This window comes from Anarhichas minor, unplaced genomic scaffold, assembly GCF_050575085.1.
Source record: "Anarhichas minor isolate MPS153535 unplaced genomic scaffold, ASM5057508v1 ptg000136l, whole genome shotgun sequence".
NCBI classification, from domain to species: domain Eukaryota; kingdom Metazoa; phylum Chordata; class Actinopteri; order Perciformes; family Anarhichadidae; genus Anarhichas; species Anarhichas minor.
Genome location: NW_027466582.1, coordinates 4,389,849 through 4,410,754, shown reverse-complemented (window position 1 = coordinate 4,410,754; position 20,906 = coordinate 4,389,849). Strand labels below are relative to the sequence as shown.

Sequence of the window (20,906 nt, the reverse complement as noted above, 5' to 3'; positions counted from 1 at the left end):
TTCTGCCTCAAGTATGTAGTTCTATCATCCTCTCATGAGGCTCCGATTATTTAGACGCAGTGCTATCAATATTATATAGTAGTCTACGAGCATCTAATGACCGCTGCTGCTTTGTGCAATCATTTCCCACTCCCACCTCTGCTTACAGGATATTGTTTAATAAAGCAGAGATTACACTCTTACACCCAGCTTCATATAATTGTCTGGCTGGCCTCAGGCTGGTTATGTTTTGCTCTTTTATTGGGCTGATGTCAGTATTTCAGGAACTGAAGGAGCTTTTATTCGGTTAGTCGCTACGTGGAAACGCATCAGCGCCGCGTGCTTGACACTGAGGTGAACTACAACAGACTGGGGCACTGAAAGACAACAGTTCAGAGTCTTTGGGAAAAAGTGTGAACATGCAAGAAGTATCGTAGCTGAGGGTGATTCAGAGAGGGAAAGGGTTTGGCGGGACATGCACTCACTCTCGTGTGATACTGGCATGATTAATGTGCCTGGATATTTACGTGCATGTGTATATTTTGTGAATATTTATGTGTGTGTGTGTGTGTGTTCTCATTTCCCAGGCTCTCTGCCAGTTCCCCCGTTGCTGGCCCAGACATTGCTAAATAAGGAAGACAATCTCTCTCTACTGTATTTTCTCTGTTTTTATCTCTTGACACATTACAACCTCTTAACCTCCAGTAGAGGATACATGAACACAATCTGGGCTGTATTTACACTGAGATCTGTTTTATCAACTCAACTGACGCACTATTTAATGTTTCTTTGAAGGGCGGCAGTTCTTTTAAATAGTTTGAAAGTATTAATATCATACAGACAAAAGAGCACACAGAGCCACATGACAAGTAGATCAAACATTTATTATTTTCATTCAATGTCTTTATCACAACTTTTAGTTTGATTAGAACATTTTAAACCGTCTTCTCTTGATATGGAATATAAAGACTACAGGCACCTTGTCTTATCCCCCCCCCCCCCTCCCATTTTTTCATCTTCACACAAGAGACTGTGATAACTGTGTTCACACTGCAGAGTAGAGAGAAGTTTCACAGCCGCACATCAGCCAGGTGACGGAGGATTTCACACCCGATGTGTGGAGAGATTACCGACTTGTGGAAGCCAGGTGAGCCCACGAGCTGAGCTCGTGGGATGTCACGATGAGCTTCTTCCATCTCGACAGTTCATTAACATTCATGAATAAGCACAGGTTGATGTGCTCGTCTTTCTTACAGTGAGCAACATGGATTCTTATGGTTTCACCTCCATATTTTTAGAGATAAATGCTTTGGAACTAAACAAAAGAAAACGGAATCTGAAATAAAACTCTGAGCCTTTATGCCAACACGTTGGTAATCAACTGGAATTCACAAGTTAAATCTGCCCCATATGGACAAAACATCAGATGTGACATAAAGAATAAAAATCTACAGCAGATTCTCTATATCGATTTTTTATCCGCAGACACAAACTTAGTAAAATCACTCTTTAACCCGAGGTTCATGGTCACTTGAAACAGACTGATAGTTTGAATCAACTTGCTGCCCACAGAATGTCTCCCTAAAAACCTAAAAGTCATAAAACAGAAATCTGAATGGATACACTGATAGTTTTTCACATTTCATACAAATGAATAAATCAACCTAAACTGAGAAACATCTTGACAAATAATTTTGCTCTCATCAAAACTGTCCCATTTATTGAGCTGTCTACATTTAGACTAAGCAACATGATTGGTATCCAATCTAATCAAACTTCCCACTTATGTTGGTCCTGGCCAATGCTGTGCCTCACACTGACCATATGACTGCGGCTTTACATTTAGAGTTCAGTCCTCTTCCTTAATACAATCAATATTTCATGTTTTCACCCATGAATTTCCTAGAAAACTGGACAGACGTCAAAAAAGTTCAACTAAACACAGCAAAGCAAAAACGCATAAATCATCAGAGAAGAGATCAAATTCCAACCTGTTTACATTCATTTTACACCTCGACTACTAAACGCAAGGCTGTTCGTCGCTCTCCTTCCATCCACCTCAAGCAGTCTCTGTGCTCCCAGGGCCATATATATAGAGTTTGGTCTTAAAGCTCCCCAGACGTCGTGTTCCCTTCTCAAACAAAGAAATGATGGCTGTAATTACGGATAAGTGCCTGTCAAAAGCTCATGGTAGTGGGTTGCCCAAAGTGGGAAGGATAAGCTGCTGCTGGCTGACCAGTTCAGTGCGGGTAACATGGCCTCTGCTCTGCAGTTGTGCGTCATCACACCACGACCTTGCCGCTGACTTGCCCCTTTTCCGTTGGCCCCAGGATCTGTCCGTCAAATCGCCAGATCGCCTGACACTCGGGATGGGCTCAGGCTGAGTGAGAGGGAGGCGTGCGGCCCTCCCAGTACTTCTGATACGCCGTGTGGAACATGTCCTTGCACTGCAGCTGTGCGTCCAGCCGGGCGCAGATGAGGAACGAGCCGCCCATCTTGCGGTGGAGCGAGTACGTCTCCTCGGGAGGCGGGGTGAGCCGGTGTTTGAGCATCACAGGGATGAGGTTGTGGATCCTCTCCGTGGTGGACTGGGAGCCAAATTCGAAGTTGCCTGTGGAGGCAAAGGCCTCGCCGAGGATCATCACTGCGTCCACGTGGGCGCTCATCATCGCCTGGATACAGGGAGGAAAAAAAACACACCACAGATTTAGTCTCAGCCAATGACCATCCTGCACAGTTAATGGGGCACTTTTACAAACAAAAAAAGGAATATTTGCTGCATGAACAAATTTGCACTTTATACTTTACATGTCGAGTACACAGATCAAGAGATATTTACCTTGGTCTCGTATCCGGTCAGGAACTTCATATCGATGGATTTCTTCAGAACTCCCTCTCTGTCGCCCTCAGAGGCTGAACGGATTATCTACAAACAGGATTAAGTCTGTTACCACCATCACTTCTTTCTCTGCATCTCTGAGACAATGTTTTAACAGCTCACGCATGGCAACAAAATCTGTATAATTGAGGTATTATCAGTACCGACTTGGCACTGGACGTTAAACCACAGTAGCCTACAAATGTCAGCTTTGTTTCCACTTGACGTTTCAAAAAAAATCAAAACCTAAACAAAAGCAGTAGGGGTGCGACAAGTGTGTAAACAGCGGGTGAGTTAAAGTAACTGAAGCTTTGAGTTGATCAAGAAATATGATCCTGTGTATAAATTACTGTTAGAAATAAAATAAATGACTGACTTACCTCGATGTATTCATCTGTGAAACTCTGATCGAATCCTCTCGTGGCTCCAAAGTCCAACAGCGCCACCTAGAGGGACAATCCAATGATCAACTTTCATTGCTCCTAAATCTCTACTGCCAAGTAACAGCTGCTTTCAGCCTGCAGACAGACTCACCCTGTGCGTCTGCGGATCGTAGAAGAAGTTGGACCAGTTTGGGTCAGTCTGCATGAACCTGAACTCAAACAGCTCTCTGAGGCACAGGAGCAAGATGTTGTGACAGATCTGAGACGGGGAAAAAAAACATGTGGAAGAAGTTCACTGCACTGAGGTCAACTATGAAAGAGGCTGAATGTAATGGGGTTTGGACAGCGGGGACTTGTGGGAAGGAAAGGAGAAGGGGAGAAAGCATGGTAAAAGGACAGAGACCCATTCAATCTATGCATTTATTGATCAGAAAGAAACTAGTCCCGTCTCCCACAAACACACACATCCACCCCTCTGAACACTTTAGCTAAATGCGTTAAAATGCAGTCAGCTGAGCATCTATCGGCTGGTTTGTCGGCTGTACCTCGTTCTTCAGGTCCTGTGCGAGGCCCGCGGCCTGGTCGAGGGGAAACCCGGGGACAAGCTCTGTGGTCAGGACATGGCTTCCGGACAGCTCCTCTATCACCTCTGGTACATAGAAGAACGGATGGTCCTTCAACAGCTCCCTGAGTCAGAACGAGGATTAGATACAAAGACATAAATCCAGGTTAAGTCGGCCTGTAGTCCATATATATTATATATATATATATAGCTGGCTGGCAGTTTCAGTGGTTCTGATAACCTTGAACCAGAGAGGTGTGTATGTGTAACATGAGTCTTTTTACTGCTGTGCGCTCCATGAGAGAGAGACGGCACATTGCAGTCATTGCTAGAGTCTAAACAAGCCAGGGTTCTAACAGAGATACAGTTGACCATGCGTTTAAGGGGTTTGTAATACATTTATTCCTGGCACAACAACAAAAACAAGCTACAAACTGGCCTTCATCAATTTTTAATAAGCTTGAATTTGGATATTACATTTTTCTAATCCTTATACTAGTATTTTAATTAGCACAACCAGTATCACATTGTAATCGCATCTCCCTACACATTTTACATTTTAATTCTAGGTATTTTTCTCTGATTATTAACATAATAAAGTGTAAGTAATCAACTTTCCACCGGTTACAACTGAATGATTATAAACATGTATGTTATGGTTTTGTGGGGGCTTTGTCAATTACACTGAAACACATCCGACATAAGACTCACTTGAATTTCGTTGCACACTGGGCCTCTCGGATATAGTCGCACTCCAGCGCGAGCTCTTTTCTCATCACGTCTATCAGGTGCTCCGGAAACAGACCTACAGAGAGACACAGACAACACACACAGTGGGATACAGTGCACACGATTACAGATGGAGAAACGAAGAGTGAAGTTGTGCATGACTGAGAAGGGGAGCATGCTCGTGTTCGCATGACGGAGAGCTTCACCTTCAGGCAGGGCATTGCTAATTCTCAGCACCGTCATCAAGTTGTTGACGTCACTGTTGATACTCTGAGCCACACCGGGGTACTGGGAACAAAGAGAAAATGTAACTTGATCATTAAATGAGGGAACGCCATCTTTTATGTGGTCTTTATATTCAAAATCCCACTTTGAAATACTGTTAATGCATCTTTATAGTATAATGTAACTACAGTTTTCACAGCGATTGAAATTATTCTCTATCATGAGATTAAAATAATTATTTGTAATTTTACTGTTGAATCCTTCATGAATTCTAAAAGCATTTATTTGAAACGTTGAAGACGGCAATTAGACGGATAATCTGTAAATACTGTAAATGCATAAAATAACAATCTGAGATGTTTCCAGTTTTGACTCTTTCTCACTGACTCAGGTCTGATCTGAAAACAAAGTCTGTAAACAGACCGGAGATCAGATTCTGTGTGAGATAAACTCTCCAGTTCCACTTTTAACAACATGAGAATGTTCTGTGTTCACACACACACACATGTTCACAGTGTACCTGTATTTTCATGGCCACCTCCCTGCCGTCCTTCATCTTCGCCAGGTGAACTTGGCCGATGGACGCTGCTGCAAACGGACGCTCCTCGAACGATTCCAGCTTGTTTCTCCAGTTAGGACCCAAGTCGCTGTTCAGCGCGTTCTGCAGACGGACACAATATTTAGAATTTGTCACTAATAATTTCATCCCTGGTGGGGTTAAAGGTGAGTTCACAGCGGGCTTGATGATATTTATAATAATAACAATGTTATACTATAAGAAGCAACTTTCACATAGAGATTCTGCAATACTGCTGTGAAGAAGATCCGCAATTTCTTTATTTTTAAATCTCCCATCAGTTAGGCAATAAATAAACACGTCATTTAAACATCACACCGGTTCCGCTGTGCCGGCTGTCAACACACAGACGTTGTAGCTTTCATACCAAACAGCGAGGCTGAATAACAACAGTCCCGCCTTCAAGAGGCTGTGGGAAAGGTGCTCAAGGTAGAATTTATATTGCTATACTTATTACATCATCAGTTACAATGTGTTACAGCCGATTCCAATCCATCCAATTATAATTACCAGTTAATACAAAATAAAAAGAACAAGAAGAAGAAGACACTTACTGTCATTTGCTTGATTGGCATGAAGTCAGCACTCTGTCTTACGCGCTCAAAGATCTTGGCGAGTTGAGGGTTGATGAATGCATCATCTGAAATACACAAACACAACTGAGTTCATCTGAACTGGACCGACATGCAGGTCCCGAGGCGAAGGCCGGCTGAACTGACAACAAATTGATGTTTCCCTAAAGCCTGCAACGCTGCCGTCAACTACGGCTACACTACGGCAGCATTTGTACTCCAGGTGTGGTTCGTTGCTTTCAGATGCCCGGAAAGCTGCCATACAAGACATAACCGTGAATATGGGTTCATAGCTTTAATAAAACAATACCGACGGTCTGTGCATTTTCCCACCTACGACTTCATTGTTCAACTGACTTGTGTTAAACCGGACTCGACAGCGTAAGCTGAAGAGTCGTACTGAGCCAAGGGGAACCACTGAGATCCCAGGTTTACTTTCAATCAAGAAAACTTAATCACAATAAAGGAAAAGAAAACACTGCTTGGTAACTAGAACAAATAATTTGGCTGACATTGCTGATGATATGAGTAATCAGTATTACAAACTTTATTATTGGTTTTAAAATAGCTTCTGACCTCTCAAGGTGAACGGTATTTTGGATCGGTGGTAAAGGGTACAATGGCTGGAAGCACAATCATCTGCATTCCTGCTCTGGCCGATAAATACCAGTCAGTGTCAGCGTTTTTCCTCCAGATATACTGACTCCAGTCATGTTTTACTGGTCAAAGTTGACTGTAAAGACTTTGAAGTCTTTTTTCATCCTCTCTGTAGGAGAAGACTTTGACCTTTCTGTCCATTTTCCAATCAATCATTTTAGTTTGAAGACTGAACTTGTAACCGCCTTAGAGATGGAGTAAAGCTATGGCAAATAACCACACACAATAACCACACAATAACAGCAAATAACCACACACAAGGTCAACCCACTGTGCTGAAAACTGTTTAGCAAACACTGGGCAGCCAGCGTCCTTTTCTCTCCTCCTACTGTTTTTGTTGCTTTTTCATTTTTCTACACTGAACCGTGTGTGTGAAGTATACGCTAACATGTTCTGACCTCCACTGGCAAAAGACAAAAGGTCGCCAGCCAAAATCAGGCAGTGAGGAAAACCGCGATAAACAAATTTAATGATGTGTCGTTTAGTCCCGTTACCTGATCCGGCCGCGTGTTTACCGACGCTGGCTTTCTGCCCTTGAACTTTGGCTTACATGTGCGAATAACAAACCAGCTTCAAATTACATTACAACTTATTCTCAGCCGCTGCTACCTGCATGTTTGTTGTCTGTGTGCAGCAACGGGTCAATGTCACAACTCTGACAGAGCGTATAGAAAAACCGTCAGCTCCCCCGAAACTCCACGACATCTGTGCGTCAAAGCCGCCAGTCGTAAATAACTCTCGCTCACCTTGAATGCTGAGCATCTGTCCCAGCTTTAACGCCGCTCCTCTGACTTTACACAGGGTTCTGACGATGCGTTCGGCGTTGGCCTCGGACAGGAAGGGGCTGGAGTCCAGGACGCCTTTCTTATTGTCACCTGCAGTGGCACAGAACAGAGAGGGCGTTGGTTCTATGCCTCCTTTTACACCAGTGTGTCAAGACTAAAGTCAAAGTGTGGAGCCACATTTTTATACAATTACTGTAACTATGTAACACTTTTAGTTTGTGCTCAGGTGAAGTCATTTAGATTGATCAATATCAATAGTTTAAAGGTTTATATACAATATGCGCATGTGTTTGTAGATGTGTCTGAGTATGTGTGTCAGTAGGTCACCGGTTAGTAAGTTTTAGTGCGTCTGAAGCTCCCTTGAGAGGCTTTTGCAGAGATTTACCACACACACACACACACACACACACACACACACACACACACACACACACACACACTTACAGGAGTTCATAGCCTCCCTGCTAGGATTAACTCTCACACACACACACACACACATAGATAAACAAACAGGCGCACAAATGCCACATATTTACTCTCGTACGCTGTTTCAGTTTAGCTCTGTTTTGACATTAGCAGGTTCACTGTGCGGAGCAGGAGTGTTTGTTTAGGTGGGAGGTTGCTGTGAGAGGCGGCTGAATTGCTAATTGTGCTCTGCTGTTATGTAAAACGTGTGTAGCATGTAGCAGCATGCGTAAAAGATGGGTATTGAAAAAATGATGCAAGCTTTTACGGGAACGCAGATGTAAAATCGCACAATAAACAGAAATACCTGTCCTTACAGGCACAGAACTCTCAGACGTGTACTCTATTAGATCATTTAAATCCTGCACAGATAACTTAGCTGTTTGGTACAGAGGCTCCCTATTGATGCTGTGTGAGCAAGTGTGGGTGTGTTAGTGGGTTTGTTAGTGTTACCTGCTGTACCATTTTGTCTCATGGTCTTCTTGGCAACTTCTGCCAGTGCTCCAATCCCCAAACCTACAGCTAGACCTGGTGGAGACACAGACAGACAGACAGACAGACAACAACACAATGTCATAATGTAACAGATAAATGTAAAACTTAGTCACCAGTGTTGACTCTGAGGAATGTTATTCTCATCATAATAAAATGTGAAACAGAACATATGAGACAAACAATATGTCGGCAGATAAGCCCTAAATTAACTCGGCAGAGTGCAATGACAGAACTGTAACAGCTGCACTTCTGCCAACCCAACAGAGCACATGGAAATCTAAATATATGAACAATTAAACTCTTAAAATACTTAATCCTCTGAAGAAGTTACAGGGTTATTTTAGCAGATGATGGAAAGGAAAAGCAAGCGAGTCATGGTTGGACTGTTTGTGAGCCAGTTCCTCCAAAGCCTGGTCTCTACCTTACATAACTCAGCATTACATAATCGTTTAGTCAGCGTTCTCTGAGGCGACAAATCAGCGATCCGAAGAACGGTGGATGGACGAATCAGGACAGAGCCTGCTTCAGTGCCTTGTTTACAAGTGGACCGAGCATTTCTTCTCCAGTCAAACGTGTGAAATCTCTTCTATTGTTGCGGACAAGTCGGACCAGAGAGAATTAGATTGTGCATCACAATTTCTGACAAATCTACCTCGTGTAACCTGACAGTGTCATCTTACTCTCTGTGTGTGTTTACAGACGGACTGCTGTGCACTACTTACAAGCTTAAAAGGAAAATAATAACCTTTATTTACATCGCAGTTTTCTAAAAACGATGTTTATAGAGTGCTTTACATACATGCTCTCTACGTTTAAACAGTTAAAATTCCAGCTGCAGAATTTTAAACAAGCTGCAGATGATTTCTGTTCCCTCATTTGACATTCGGAACCAGAAGAAAACATAAAAATATATATTCCCGTTTCAAAAACCTCAGCAAAACCTTTCAAACATGGCGTTATACAACAGATGGAGACGTCTAAGCAGGTGTTACGTATAATTCTATGTCCTGCTGTGAATGTTTGTGCTTGTGTGCGTGTGTGTATTCTATGTGTGTATTCTATGTCTTTAAGTTCTAGGTGCAGCTCCCTGATGAGTGATTGAGGGCACCTGGATGAAGGTGTGGGTTTTACTTATATAAGCCCCTCCTTGCTCCGCCCTCGCTCTCTCTCTCATCTGCCTGGCACCAGACCCTGGTCTTCAGTTAGATTGGCACATTACAGTGTATTTGTGTCCTGTAACAAACTGGCAGCTGTGGTTTTTGAATCTAACTTGATGTGGTGTCCGTCCTTATGTTGCGACTTCCAAGCCGGTCGTAACATAATGGGGGGCTCGTCCGAAGCTCAGTCAGCCTTAGGTAATTTTTTTGTTGTTGTAATAATCGCTGTTGCCAAGAAACATGCAAACAGGCTTATGATTCTATAACTCACTGTGCTGCTTGTCCTCACGCCTAAACTGCCTAAAACCTGCATTCACTATCTCCACTCGCTCGTAAGCTGTGAGTCAAACAACTTGTATAACTTGGTCAACAAATACTGCAGGAGAGTGAAGGACAGACAGAGGCCAAAATCCCCCCCACGACACCTTCTAAATGTTACCACTGTCAACATGCCGAATCAACTCGACTCGTCTCACTGTAGATCGTGTAAGTCACGTAGGTTTGGAATGAGCCGCGGCTAAATTCTGCCGCCTGTTATTTGTGCTGGCAGTCCGGTCCGACTCACCGAGAGACTCCGTTCTGGGTTGACATGGTTTGTTTACCCTCGCCCCTTTGCTTTTAGCTCCTCTGTACAACAATCTGAGCCACCTGTTAACCTTTCCATCACCTGCCTGAAGTGAAGCAACGAGCTGCTGATTTACAAGCTCTGATCCGTCACGCCAAACTATGTCCGCGGCTGCTTGTGAGATTTTCAACGTGCTTGTGTGAATGAGTGTTTTAGCCTTTGAACAAGCTTATCACTGAAATCACATCCTGTCTAGATATGACTTTGAGACAAGGAGACCCAGATCTCTGTACTCGCCTTCATCTGCAAGCATTTCAATATTAGATTCAATATTTTTCAGCAGTGGTAGACACATAAATAAGACCATAAATAATAATAAAACGCATGCCCTGAACAGTAAGTACAACCTTTCAGCTTGTCAGCAATGTTTACAACTGCTTCAATTCTTAATTACTATTTGGAATTTGTTTATTTTAAAGTATTTAAATCTCTGGTTTTTAGATATGCTTTTATTTTGAGTTGGCAGTCATGTTTGTGTTTTGTTGTGTCACAGCTAATAGGCTTAGAGAACAGGCAACATGGTCAAACAGAAGCATAACTAACACACAACAATATGCAGCGCAAACTCACACAGATTTTACTGCAGCTGCTGCTGCACTCTCTTTCTGTTGACTATCAAGGCGTTTATTTCGGCAATAACAATGTCCATTAATGAGGGCTCCATATGCTTGACCTAATTACTAAAGTGTTTGTTCAACTGAGTCCAGTTTCATGTTAACTTTCTGTGGGAGGCATGAATTTACTCAGCAAATTATGTTTACAGTATTATAGGTATTATGTGTCAGAGCTGGTAGTTGGTGCTAGAGGGGAGGTCATCAGGTCATTAAAATCCAAAGGTGCATGTATGCTTTGAGGTGCTGTAGTGACATTCCTGCATGTTATGTTTTGTCTCATTTCCTGTGAGCTCCATGTTGTTGCCATTTAAATATGCCTGTACATTCAGTGGTGTTGTCTTGACATTATTGACTGTACAGACTTTGAGAAGTTCGTGTGCTGCTGACACAACACCGACTGCCCTGATCCCAGCTCGTTGAGGAGGTGTCAGGTTACAGCTAGACTAGATTACAAGGATACGTTTCCAGAACTTCACCAACAAATTCATGTCACGTTACGAGCACAAACTATCTCTTTTATTGTAGCTAACTAACCAGAGAGAAGCCACATCATTTAACAAATATTCAGTGTGTAAAATACGGGAGGACCGCCTGAAAGCGTCAATAGCAACATTTCGGGGGTCTCTAAAATCATAAGATATTTTTTTGTCACTTGCAAAAAAAAAAGTCACGAAAATCTCTTTTTAAATCTTGGACGGGACCCCCCAATTGCCACCGAGTATTTCGCACCCTGCAAATATTAATTTAGCGATTAGTCCCATTAGTCTTCTCTATATACTAATATCATGATTTTACTGACTGCACAGACTCAACTGTATGTATCCACGGATGCAGACGTGCAGACGTGCACCTAGACACACAGTCAGACCAGCCAATGAATCAGCCATTATTCAGACAGAGTAACAAAGAGTGGTGTAACTTCCAAACCTCCAAAGTTGGCCAGTCTGCTGAGCCGAGTCACTGGCACTTTCCTCTCTCTGGCTCTCTCGCTCAACTGAAGAAGAAAGACCAGTAAAGACACGTTTCCATTCACATCAATGTGTGTTTGTGATTAAGAATATAGGAACAAGACTTACCATCTGTTTGTGTGATTTGATCTCAACCTTCTTGCCCTGTCGTGCTTTCTCAATGTCTTCGGCGGTGAGTCCTCCCACTGTGGTCGGGTCCTGATGGTAGCTCCTGAGCTGACTGACGTGATGTCCCCACAAATGCCTGTTCAGACTGTGGTTGTAGAAGTGTCTGCCACACCCAAAGCAAAAAGTGATTTACATTTATTCTCCAAACAGCAGCACAAACGTGTAAACCCCTTGAGTGCAACTGAGACTATTCCTACCTGGCATCTTGGTGGTAAGATCTGGTGTGTCCACTGAACTGTTTGCTGGAATCTTTATATCCCTCAAACAGCGACTGTTTGCCGCCAACGCGGCTCGCTCCTGCTGCTGCAAAATCATCACCACTTCCTGTTTGATCCACTGCGAAGTCCACATCTTCCTCCTTGAACTCTGAAGCTGCGAACGCACCGTCGTCCTCGGGGAAGTCATATTCGGACTCTGATAAGGACGTCTGCTGCTGGCCAGTCAGCGCCTGGACAGACACATAAACATGAAGACTCTTACAAAAAGAAAACGTACTCGGAGTCGTCTTTTGCTAAACTTTGCAGCCGATTTGCACAGTAGTAATGCACACACCTGCATTGTCATCATGGCGGCAGAGAGGCTTTGCTCAGCAGCCGATTGGACACTTTGGACTGCAGCGCCAACTCCTGTGAGCCCTGGGTTACAGTTAACAAAAAAATACTATTATTAGTTCTTCGGTACACTACAAACTAACCATACAGCAGAATTGGATTTGGATTTGGATTACATACATATTACATACATATAGGAGGGTATTGTATTGGAGTTAGCAAGCTAGCTAACCTAAATGTTTTAATGCAGTTACCACTCCTTTTCAAAAACTAAACACTTTTTTATTTAAACTTTATGTGTAAAGCTAATCACAAGCTAGCCTGTCATTATGTGAGCTAATGAGCAAGTCAGTTAAATATCTTAATGCAGTACACTGAGAATTGTTTTGTGCATGTCAGAGTGAAATTTAGGAACTAAACATGCGGGAAACCTATAAAAAAAATTAAAAAAAAGTCAAGTAAATCATATGCACAGTAGGCGTGAGAATTATAATTGTTTTTGTCCTATTTGAATTGTGCCATGAATTAAGATGTTTGTCAATTTCAAAAGATAATTTCCCGGCTGATAAAAAAAGCTTCTGGATGAAAAACACCAGGTAAGATAACTTTACATGTGTGCGTGGAACATTGCTAAGTTACCTAGCTAGCCAGGAAGCCACGGTGACGTCCATGCTGGTGTCGTACATTGCGAGACGTACATGAAAGGTGCAGGGCGGTTTCACGCTAAATCAAATGGTCCCGTTATAAACTGCGACTTTCTTGTGTTGCCAAATTATCATTTAAATTGACAAATATCATATGTAACTCAAGGCACAATTAAAACGGGATCAAATAATATTTGTCTCTTGCCAACTACGATTCATATTCTTCCAAAATAAGGTCCCATGAGGGACACGGGACGAGATGGGACTTTGCCTCTCTATGGAGGCATATAAAAGTTAGTTATTGATAACAAAGAATAATATTAGCGTGGCACCAGTGTGAGTTCAGTGACATAATGATCCTTCCCTCTTTTATGGGTTCCTTACAAACAACAGGTGTGTTGAACTCACCTGCTCCACTGCGCAGGGTGCTGCTCTGAGTCTCCACGACCGCCTGGCTCAACTTAGCCAAGCCTCGCATCAGTAGCATCATATCGCCAGCCATGATGGACTACAGACAGAGACAAAAAACAAATATCACCGTTAGTTAAGCCACATCTCTTTTCATAGTAGGCCTGGTAGCGTGGAGAAGTACATAGCGTTCTCCCAGAATGAAGACAACAATCAGGTCAGATATCTAAATGTGTGACACCTTGTCAGCAAAGATGAGAGGAGCACAGACAAAGACATTCAGATGGACAAGAAGGCATAAAACCTGTCGTCAACACACGTTCTGCTGCCAAACATTAACACGCACATTCACAAGCACACGCAGCTGTCACATCTTGAGGTGACCGGGACTGTGACACTTTGTCTATAAATACTCACGACCTCCAATCCCTGTGTGAGCGCCACACACACACACACACACAAGAAAGGAAAGGAGTATGCCGTGCACGCATGTGTGCTGTGCAGATATGTGCATGAGGGTCCAGGCCTGGATGTGTTACTGGAAACTAGGAGGGAGGAGTTGGAGGGTTGCTGGGTGCTGCCTGTACCAGCTATTTTCTATGCATGAGTGAATGTGGGTGCACGCTTTTGTTCATGTACAAGGTTTGCCGTCGCACTTTACTTGTTTTCTGTTGAAAGGTTTATCTCAAAGTATTCAATTTCTTTCCAAATCATCAATCTGGATTATCTTTTGTTAAATTGCTTTGTCAAGATCAAACAGTCGGCACACCACACAAAGCTGAAACTGTGATAATGAACTCGTGAACATATCTTAAGGTCCATTTGGGACAAAAAGTTCAGTTCCCCTCTCTTTCCTCTCCGTCTCTTATCGAAGCAGAGCTGCATTCCTCTCTTGCAATCTGCGGTACTTCCCCGAGTGTGTTTGTGACAGTCTTACAGGTGCCGTTTTTGTGGGTGTGACGACATGCTTCAACACGGCTCAGCTGGGATTCGGGCCAATGGAAAAAGCCGTTGCTGAAAGCTTCAAAAGTAGTACGTGAGTGTGTCTGTGTGCGCCGCTACACACAGACACACACAGACACACTGAGTCAGAAAGTGGGTCATCCATCCTGCTTCTGGGCCGCACTGCGTTTTCAGACGCCAGACTGAAGACGAGGGGTTGAAGAAAACACTGATTTGAATCTTATTCTTATTATTGTCTGATAGTGTTTTTTTTTGTTATTATCATTAATTAACCACATGACAGATAATTAACAGAAACACATCTCAGACTTCCTTCCTCTGCAGGTTTGAATTGAGACTTTAGCTGGTTCTCTGGAACAAGATGGAGGATCAAAAGCAACCCCAACTTGAGAAAGTATGAGCCTCAAATTAAAAAGAAACACAAAACAACACTCTAATAGAAGTCATTTAAGAGAGAGTTAAAGCTGATAGATTTTTTTTGATGAACTGCTGTCTGTAGTTATTTTTGGGGACTTTTACGTTCATGTTGGCAACTCCGAGGACAGCAGCACAAAAGAACTGTGTTGTATTCTGGGACTGACTCAGCATGTGACGGAGCTCGAGCACAATAAGGGCTGAACTCTGGAAAAGAAAACGACTCCAAAGGACTTAACATTTAAGGCTTTCTCAGGCCTCCTCTGTTTAATGTCTACGTGCTCTCACCGGCGCAGTTCATGCAAAACAACATATCTTACAGATGACACACAGATTCATACAACGACATCATCGGGTGACTATGGTCCCACACAAGCACTAGCTCAACGATCCTGCATGATCTTCTCGTCGGCTGGGAGTTAAGGTAGGAAGTTTGTACTGAGGCAAAGGAGCCTATTAAAACTAGGATTGGTAATCTTGAGAATCTAGCAAGAAAGTCGCCAAGTCGGCAACACTGACAGCCCGTCCCCTTCAGGCCTCTCTTCAAAGCCACTCCCCGAAAATGATCATTATGAACGTAAACATATAATTATGAATGTAAACAACCAACATGGCTATTGTTAGCACTCTTACTGGCTTATTACAGTCCTGCAACAGACACCAGATTTTTCTCTCTTTTTTTTTTTTTTTTGTTGAGCATGAATCACTGATTGCTTCAGGATGTAATGAGAATTTTAACAAAAATATCGAAAATGTTTTTGAAGGAGATTACCTATAACCCAAAGCAGCAACACGGAGCTGCAGAATGCAAATGCTCACGGCAAAAATATTAAATATTGTGGCGCAGGCACGGCTACAACATACTTAAAGCGTAAGACATACTCGTGCGTTTCTGCAGGATTCAGAGCTGTGAACACTGTCGAATAAATTCAACTTGCAAAATCTGATACTATGAAGAAGAAGTTACTGTTTATTGCTAAATGAAAATCGATTGAGCAACTTCCCATTTGTCAATGTGGGTGTGTTGCCTCAGTATGTGTTTACAGGCTGCTTTCTTCCTCTGCATTAGTGTAGAAAAAGTCAACTAAAAGAGAGAGGATGCTTATAGGTTTTATAACCTGAATAGAAATGTAACTAGAGGCAGTTCTGATGCTCAGTGGGCGAGAGGTCACTACAAGGTGTTTGTGAGGCCCAGCCTGTGATTATACATGGTATTGTGTGACTAAAACACACACACACACACACACACACACACACAGCTAAGCCTCAGTTGTTGCCTGGGCTCCTCTGCCCTCCACAAGCTGTTGACTCACTGCTGTGAAAATAGCCAGGCACCGCAGCAGCATGAGTCTATATCTGAGCGCTGTACATCTAACGGCTAACAGACAGCCTCCAGTCCCTGCCCCTCGCCGCTGGTCCTGAGCCAAACATGAGGGAAACCACGTTTCCTGCAAGGCCACAATACAGAGGAGAGCCTAGAGCGATTGATGAAACTATTTTGCTTATCGATAAATCAGTTTGAGTTATTTCTTTATTTAGTTAAGTAAATTACTTATTCATTGTTGACAGTTACTGTACCGGTATTGGCCACAACACAGCGGTAATTATCAGGTAATTGCCTGATCAACACTGGATTTGGATACTGTCAATATTTCAGATTTAAAAACAAAATCCAATGACAAGTCGACTAACACTCACACATTTTGTCGATTCATTCATTATTTGATTTAATCGACAGATCACTAACACAGAGTTTCTCCACAGAGAATCACACAATAGCACCACTTTAAATCTCCTGTTTCAGCATGAAAAACAACTTATCGACGAAAGAAATCTGAGTCGACGAAGACCAAAACAACCGATTGGTCAACTTATCGACTAAGAGGGAGCAGCCCTGCGTAATATAAACACACCTTTTTGATAAGGATCCCATCACTTTGGTTATGAAAGCATTGCGACCAAGTGTAGCCTGTTCTGAGCCGTGACAAAAATAAACTTGTCGGTGCTGTTTAATGGAAAAAACTATCTCGAGGAAATTACCTCAGACAGTTTGTGCCTTTGGCATTGCTATGCTGCAACCTCTTGGCTGTCATACACAACCTCTACTAATGCATCTGTGCTGTCAGTGTCTAGTGTCATAAGTGTTATAACACACTCCTTCAAATGTGAAGCTATTCAAATACACTATACACACATGCAGTGTAAATGTATTAGGTTTAAATATTGTATGTAAGAGGTAGCTCACATTAATACAATATATTGTGTCAGAGTCACCCTACATGTGCCGATACATACACACTATGTAAAAGTACACTACTAGTACAGGTTTCATTAGTACTTGAAACAAATCAAAGTGCAAATATACTTCACGAATGGTATTAAAACGGATATATATATTCCGGACGTAAACCTCTTAACTCCCCGTGCAGATACAGGTAGATCAATAAATCCTTCAGGCCAACGAACGTGGCCCAAAATCTGTGATTATAAACTTCCTCGCGGGCGTGTAGCCACGAGACTCACTGCCACAACAAAACGCGTGCCACGCTGTCAACTGCCCGTTATTAAAGCTGGTTAAGCACGTTTAATAAATCATTTAAAAGTAACGTTGCTTGAATGAGTCACGTCGGTAAAGTTTGCAGAAGTGACAGAGCAGCAACAGACGACGCGGACACCTCGGCACGCGGAGGCGGATTTGATGAAGGAAGCTGTGAACGTGGACGTGAACGTGAACAGGACTAACCGGAAAAAAATAGTATTTTAAAGAGCATATTTAATATTTAGTACGTGCTTATTGTTGATAGCAGATACTCACCAGTACTTGTCGCCTCTGCTTGTTTCTCCAACTCTGTCAGCGGTGTGCGCGAGTCCAACTAAACGAACAACTGTCTAATTAGCATAAAGGCATACAACAGCACGTTCACGCGGTGGGTCTCTTTTCCACGCAGGAGTTGCAGGTTGCCCTCTGAGTCCTCCTACTGTTGTTGTTGCTGCTGCTGCGTGTAATCCAGAATGTCTCCACCACGAGGTCAAACCTTATTTACCAACCAGAGCCGTGCATTTGAATGATACAGCTGTGATGTTTTTTTGCAGATGTGCATGCAATCCTCAGCCCTGTCTGTGTCACTTTCGTCCCTTCAGTCTGCCCTCAAATCTAACCTCAAAGCCAGTACAGTTACAGTTTTATCTCCCCTCGTAGACCTGCTAAACTTTATCTATGCACGGCTCTGGTCATGCTCTGCTCCTATTGGTCCTCGTCGTGTGTTGACAGGAGGTGTGGACTGAAACGCGGCTTCTCATTGGTTCATCACGCGAGAAAAACAAGAAGCAAGTTTGTGCTGCGTCCCAAAGCCCGACTCTGTATTATTGAGTGCAAATTCAGGTTTTTACAAGGTTTTACATGAGCAGACACATTTACACCACACGTGCCAACCATAAAAACATAATTGTACCTCGGCTTTGAAATGGGCCTCTGCTGCCATCTACGGTATGCGGACATAACCCCAACTCTGCCCTGTTTGATTGTTATTGCTGATCAATTATCAGGACAAATCATGAAAAAAATGTATGATTTCACAATTACCTTGAAATATCAACCAGTACCGTACTTTAAAATGAGGCTGTTATAAAAATAACTGTAGTAAAATGAACACGTAAAGACACAACTGCAATAGATATTTATAATTTCACTTCAAAAGCCATTTCCTCAGAAAAGAATTGAACATTTTGGTAACACTTTCTATGCATGATTATAATGCATTATAATCTCTTATGGTTATAACAACTTATACATATTCATAATGCTTTATAATATATAATAACACATTATAAATCATTTTATAATGACCTATGAGCTCCATAGCATAATAGGTCATAATTACTGGTCAGTCTTTTTTGCAAGGATCATAGTGTATTATAATTCCCATAGTAATACATTTTATACTATTTATAATACATTATACTGTGATTATGAGTTACTCTAAGTGGTCATTGTTTGCGTTAAGTTAAGTGAAAAAAATATAAAATCTATGCAAGAACAAAACACAAAATTATTCGTTACTATACTTAAAGCAAACAATGACCACTTAGAGTAACTTATAATTACAATATAATGCATCATAACAGTGATTATAATGTATTGTAAATAAGATTATAATGTAATGCAACTATGAGAATATAATACACTATGATCCTTGCAAAAAAGTCTGTGAGAGACCAGCAATTCTATGACACTTGACCTTATAAGTAATTATAAAGTGCTTCATAATGGGTTATAATTATTGTTATAAAGCATTATTCATATTTATCAGTGCTCATAACTATAATTACACAATGCTATGAGCAGACTATAGCGCATTATAAGTATGTTTATAATGCTCTATAGACATGGACATCATAATGAGTGTGACCAAAATGTCTTCTAAAATCTTAATGCAAATTTGGGTTCTGACTTTATCTTTTAGAGGCGATCATCCATCTGCAGTGACACTGCAGTGGCAGCAGAGTGCGCCACAGATCCACGCAGCGCATGTTGTATATTTTGTTATGTAAGGGAGGTTAGAATCCTTTCCCGGACTAAATGAGCTCAATGGTCCTCTTAAGTGAATACATCTCTGTCAAAGTGCCTGGAGAGTGGACATTGTCAAATATGGGGTCTATAATAACAGGTTATTTCACATAAGGGATCTCAACTACAGGCAATGAAGAGTGAACCCTCACTGTAAGGCTCAAGGATACTAAAAACTTTTATCATGTGGGGATTTTCCAAAGTATTGTGTGTAGGACGTTTTAGTCATAACATCTATGAGAAATGATCACTTCAAACAAAAGTGCACAAACGGAACAATGAGCAGGAACAATGTAAACATCTTATGAAAGAGCCGCATGTTCAAAAATACTAAATGGTTCACCTTCCACCTCACATCTCTGCAGTGTCTCCCTCATTCACCTCTCAGCTCCTAAATCATGTCGTCTCTTTCCCTCCAGCTCCGGATGCTGCTGCTGTTGTGGACAGGTGTGATTTGAATGGCAAATGACCCCCATGCAAACACACTAATCGATGTGGCCATGAAGCAGCAGCAGCGTGGGTCACTGTGGGCTTCCTCAGGTCAGGACCAGAGGTTGTGCCCTCGTGGAGGAAATACTCTGAACCGTGTCGCGTGAACCATTTTCCTACAAGCTCAGACCTCTATGATCCCAGAAATTCAGGGAAGTCACACATGGAAGCAGTATTGTTTTTTTCACAAAAATACACACTTTTTTAAAGGAGAAATCCAAATAAATACATAAGCCGGCAAAAACCAAAACAATATATGAACTACTAGCAAACAACCCGATAAGTGCACATCGGGGAGCATAAGCAATAGCGAAGACGGTAGATATTAAAGGAATAGTTTAACATTTTGGGAAAGGTGATACCACGGTCATATCTACCCGTTAACAATCATCCTACAGCAGCTGGTTAGCTTAGCTTAGCATAAAGCCATGAAACAGCTAGCCCCTATGCAAAGGTAACACAATCTGCCAACCCCTGACCCTAAAGCTCACTAATTAACACGTTATATCTTGAATGTTTTAATCAAGAAACGTTGTTTTCCTGTTGCCAGTCTTTATGCTAAGCTAAGCTAACCAGCTGCTGGCGAACGCTTCATATTTAGAGTACAGGCATGAGAGTAGTATCAATCATCTCGTCTGACTCTCTGCAAAAAAAAGCTAATAAGCATACATATTTCCCAAAATATGACGCAATGCCTTTCATAACAGAATGAAACTATTGAGATCTGTATAATTCATATAAATATATTTGCCAGGTCACTGTGGAGGAAACATGGCTGAAAACCTTGCTGACCAATTTAAATAATCTAAATTCAAAGTGTGGCTGGTTAAACAGCGGTAAAAACACCTAAAAGATCATTTTTTTTCACTGTGAAACACACTAAACTGTAAAATCTCTAACAATGGAAATGTAATCAAGGGCAGATTATATTACATCACATTATACCTTGAATGTTTAATCAATCACTCTTAATGCTAAGCTAAGCTAACCAGTTGCTGGCGAATGCTTCATATTTAGCGTACAGGCATGGG

At 42.0% G+C, this 20,906-nt stretch overlaps 1 protein-coding gene across 2 annotated transcripts; it reads right to left on the bottom strand.

The window, feature by feature from the left end:
- Nucleotides 1-844: 844 nt before the first annotated feature.
- On the bottom strand, nucleotides 845-18,029 carry LOC142942332 (atypical kinase COQ8A, mitochondrial-like). Of its 2 annotated transcripts, none has more exons than XM_076084609.1 (17): nucleotides 17,635-18,029; nucleotides 13,443-13,542; nucleotides 12,392-12,474; nucleotides 12,037-12,287; nucleotides 11,780-11,942; nucleotides 11,631-11,697; nucleotides 8,266-8,340; nucleotides 7,309-7,437; nucleotides 5,888-5,973; nucleotides 5,277-5,417; nucleotides 4,738-4,819; nucleotides 4,514-4,607; nucleotides 3,786-3,927; nucleotides 3,392-3,499; nucleotides 3,238-3,303; nucleotides 2,819-2,905; nucleotides 845-2,651 (listed from the first exon to the last, which is right to left on the bottom strand). In XM_076084609.1, the coding sequence occupies exons 2-17, from the start codon at nucleotides 13,534-13,536 to the stop codon at nucleotides 2,355-2,357; spliced, it is 1,965 nt and encodes a 654-aa protein (XP_075940724.1). In that variant the 5' UTR covers nucleotides 13,537-13,542; nucleotides 17,635-18,029; the 3' UTR covers nucleotides 845-2,354. The 2 variants fall into 2 exon arrangements, with proteins under 2 accessions (XP_075940724.1, XP_075940725.1); XM_076084610.1 differs by having other exon boundaries at nucleotides 8,275-8,340.
- Nucleotides 18,030-20,906: the final 2,877 nt, after the last annotated feature.

Coding starts and splice junctions, on each gene's coding strand:
- LOC142942332 (XM_076084609.1), bottom strand. CDS start 13,536: ATGGCTGGCGATATGATGCTACTGATGCGAGGCTTGGCTAAGTTGAGC. Junction 11,698..11,779: donor TCAAATCACACAAACAGATG/GTAAGTCTTGTT, acceptor TTTCTTCTTCAG/TTGAGCGAGAGAGCCAGAGA. Junction 8,341..11,630: donor CAGACTGGCCAACTTTGGAG/GTTTGGAAGTTA, acceptor TGTCTCCACCAG/GTCTAGCTGTAGGTTTGGGG.